Here is a 3,819-nt window from a genome sequence, read left to right on the forward strand (position 1 = left end):
CATTTTAGAATAATTTTAAAATGTAATTAAACCATAAAAATAACATTTTATGAAGTTCAATCCATGAATTATAAATAAGCACACTAAGAACATCAGCAGCTTTGTAATCATGCTCCAACTGTATCTGAACTAGTCACAATAAATGATAAGAAAATAAAGATTTTACAAATAAATTCTAGTTTTGTTTTTCTTTCCGCCTCAAAATGTTACTTAAATTAAAATATGTCACAGACACAAAACCTATGAAACAAAATAGAGAAATATGAGGTAAAATAATTGTTTTTAACTTTAAACAAATGAATAAACCTGTTTTGTGAGTGAGGCGCAGAAGCGACACCTGCGCCTCCGTTGCATCAGCCGAGCCGCTGCAGTTTGTAGCATTGATGTGGCGGGTAGGAATAGAACTGACACCAGCCTGGACCAATCAGAGTCCATCATTGAATGCGTCATGTTGCGCTCTGGCCAATGGGCGGCCTCCATGGGCGTGTTCGTAGTCGCAGGTTTCCCTTTTGGCCAAGCGGCGTGGATCAAGGCGGTGATTCTGGAAGCTTTAACCGATTCATTCCGTGACAACAGTGACTACCGTGAGTATTACCGGACTGTCTGTGAGTTAGGAGAACATCCACGCTCAGAAACTGATGGTTTAATCAGGCTGTCTTTGATAATTTCTCGTCTAATTCCCGAATTTACCCTAAAAAATGAAGTTAGCCTGCTAGGCTAGCTACCATGCTAGCTTGCAAACGTCAGGACAAATTATTCATCTTCGAGTTAGAGATTTGTCGGAAAAAACAAATGAAACAAATTTTCTATCGGCTTTCCTCTTCTTCTTTTATGGTTAATCTAATTTACCACATTCTTCTTGTAGAGGGGAAGAAAATAATGAAACTGTGGTGAAAATACCAGAAACAAGGTAGAAATGGAGCCTTTATTTTGAAATTAAAATAAGCTTCATGTATAGTTTCCACAGAGGAGGCGTCAATTTCTTTAATTACACGATAATTAATCCCAGTTTTGAGAAATGCTGCTGGAATAATTAGGAAAACTGTCCCATGTTTTATACAGTAAGCAAGAAATGTAGCCTAAATTGAAGACCTCAGTAAGTCTTGCTTTATTTCTCCTTTTCAGTATTTTTTCAGCTTCAACATCACTAAGCTGATAAAAAAAGCTTTTATTTCACGTTAGAAAGATAAAGTCTATAAACCCCGGAAGTAAACAACTGGAAAGGTCTTTTTTTTTGGCCTTTTAGTATTTAAACCCTTTTGCTCTGTTAAACTCCAGACCTATTCAGCTTTAGTGGATTTATGATTTACTTTTGATTTCTGAGGGTTTGGTGTTTCTGATCTGAGTAAGATTACAGTTTCTATCAGAATCTGTTGTCATGTCTCCAGATTATTTAATACATATAAGTTATGAAGTGTTATTTAAAGATTTTGTCCCCAGTGATCTGTTTTCAGGAAAAGAACCACAGAGATGGAGCCTTATCTTTAACAGTGGTCTTTATTAGAAATAAAATCAGGGCTGATGCAGGTGAAGCTGTGTGAACGTTAAGACGTCTGGAAAACCAAAAAAGGAAGGAAGAAGATTGAACTCAGATTTGAAGTTGTTTTTATTGCCTTGTTCTCGTTGTTATTATTCCGCCTGTTCAGGCTTCATGTTTACATCAGACATTTGGTATCCATGTGACGGTGGGTTTTTCAGCCTAACATGTGCAGCGGTCAGATCTGCTGCACATGTTAGGCTGATCTCTGAATGGAAACGATGAACAGGAATCATTTCTGGATTAAAAATGTTCCCTTGTTGTCCTGCTGCTCCTCCTTGCTGTCTCCCTGGTGCGTTCTGACATCCTGCAGTAAACCACAGCGGGCCGATGTTTCCGCCCATCATAAACACAGGTCCCTGTAGTCAGGATGGGGACAGCGGGCTGTTTTCCATCCTCTCCTCGGCCCTGCGGAGCAGATGGGACCTGCTTTGGGGTTTCCTGTACAGATTTTCTCCCTGGATGATTTCATCTCTGCTCCTTTTTTTCATTTTTCACAGCATGCTTTATGCTGCAAATACTTTATGCTTCTCCGATACATTTTAATTAACCCAAAACATTTGAATAACTCTTTTATCTAATTGGTTGAAAATGGAATAAAATAAACGCTTCATTTTATTTTTCTTAAAAGTGTAATGAATTAGTAAAAAGTCATTTATCAAACAGTTTATGGCCCAGAAAACTTCAAAACAAAGAGGACTTGTGGGTAATTTCCAGGGTGTGGCGCTGCTGAACGAAGGGCGCAGCGTTTTAAACTCGGCTGTCTGACAGGATCACCGAGCTTCTGACAGCTGATGTCACAGCGAACAAACGAGACGACTGAAGGTCGGGATGCACACCCTGAAAGTGAGCCGCAGAGAAAAAGCAGAGTTCCTCTCTTTGTTTTTAAGACGTCTGACATTAAAACACCAGAGAAGAAGAGCAGAGCATTCAGATGTTGCCTCATTCATCCAATGAACCTGGTTTACTGAACGATGAGAGAGAGCACCTGCTTTAAGCAAACTACTAGTAGATGATATGTTTAGAAACACCCCCCACCTGCTGAGGTTCCTCCCTAAAAACCTTCTGCTTGTTCCTCAGAGAGCTAATCCAGGATGGACTCGTCTTTGACTGCAGCTCAAATTCGCCAGAAGTTCATCGACTTCTTCATCCGCTATGAGCATCACTATGTCCACTCCTCGTCCACCATCCCTCTGGACGACCCCACGCTGCTTTTCGCCAACGCCGGCATGAACCAGGTAGGATCCAAAGTTGCATCCAGCCTTCCTGCTCAGGCCTGACCTTCAGCGGTTTGAGCGGCGCTCAGGTTCTGCTTCCTGTCGTCTCCTTTAGTTCAAGCCCATCTTCCTGAACACCATCGACCCGTCTCACCCCATGGCCAAGCTGCGGCGGGCCGCCAACACACAGAAATGCATCCGAGCAGGAGGAAAACACAACGACCTGGACGACGTGGGGAAGGACGTCTACCACCACACCTTCTTTGAGATGCTGGGCTCCTGGTCCTTCGGGGACTACTTTAAGGTACATAGTGTCCTCTGTCTGTCTGTCTTTAGTTCTTAAACTGGTTTTCACCTCAGTGATGGTTGCTGTCCTCCTCAGCATCTGGCCTGTAAGATGGCTCTGGAGCTGCTGACCCAGGAGTTTGGGATTCCCATCGAACGGCTCTACGTCACCTACTTTGGTGGGAATTCTGACGCCGGCTTGGATCCCGACCTGGAGTGCAAGCAGATCTGGATGGATCTGGGGTGAGTTCAGTTTAACGCCGACCTGAAACACTGCAGCTGCCTCTGACCCAGTTTGGACCGAGCTTCAGCTCTGGACCTGATAACAGGGCGGGTCAGGATGCTCTGCGTTACCACCATCACCAGCCACCCTCACCATGCTTTAGACAGGGAGGGGGGATCCTCTCCCTCTCTGTTCCTCCTCTCCTTCATTTCCCTTCTTTCATCTGGCTTTGTTTGCTTTGTTTCTCCCCTTTTTTTTGGCTTCCTTCCTTGTCTCCTTCCTTCCTTCCTTGTCTCCTTCCTTTCTTCCTTGTCTCCTTCCTTTCTTCCTTGTATCGTTCTTTCCTTCCTTACACGTCTCCTTCCTTTCTTCCTTGTATCCTTCCTTTCTTCCTTGTATCCTTCTTTCCTTCCTTACGTGTATCCTTCCTTTCTTCCTTGTATCGTTCTATTCTTCCTTACATGTATCCTTCCTTTCTTCCTTGTATCCTTCCTTTCTTCCTTGTATCATTCTTTCCTTCCTTCCTTGTATCCTTCCTTTCTTCCTTGTATCGTTCT

General features: G+C 43.1%; 1 protein-coding gene across 1 annotated transcript; it reads left to right on the top strand.

The window, feature by feature from the left end:
- The first annotated feature begins 480 nt into the window (after positions 1-480).
- Positions 481-3,303, top strand: LOC107081242 (alanine--tRNA ligase, cytoplasmic-like). The gene is made up of 4 exons (XM_015369441.1): positions 481-584; positions 2,618-2,775; positions 2,870-3,058; positions 3,137-3,303. Exons 2-4 carry the CDS (start codon positions 2,632-2,634, stop codon positions 3,284-3,286), a joined length of 483 nt encoding a protein of 160 aa, XP_015224927.1. The 5' UTR covers positions 481-584; positions 2,618-2,631; the 3' UTR covers positions 3,287-3,303.
- The last annotated feature ends 516 nt before the right edge of the window (positions 3,304-3,819 follow it).

This window comes from Cyprinodon variegatus, unplaced genomic scaffold (genome assembly GCF_000732505.1).
Source record: "Cyprinodon variegatus isolate N-32 unplaced genomic scaffold, C_variegatus-1.0 Scaffold3569, whole genome shotgun sequence".
Lineage (NCBI taxonomy): Eukaryota > Metazoa > Chordata > Actinopteri > Cyprinodontiformes > Cyprinodontidae > Cyprinodon > Cyprinodon variegatus.

What these genes read in the sequence shown, in the direction of transcription:
- LOC107081242 (XM_015369441.1), top strand. Translation starts at nt 2,632, where the DNA reads ATGGACTCGTCTTTGACTGCAGCTCAAATTCGCCAGAAGTTCATCGAC. An exon ending in CCAACGCCGGCATGAACCAG is followed by an intron (nt 2,776 to 2,869) that starts GTAGGATCCAAA and finishes CGTCTCCTTTAG; the next exon opens with TTCAAGCCCATCTTCCTGAA. An exon ending in CCTTCGGGGACTACTTTAAG is followed by an intron (nt 3,059 to 3,136) that starts GTACATAGTGTC and finishes TGTCCTCCTCAG; the next exon opens with CATCTGGCCTGTAAGATGGC.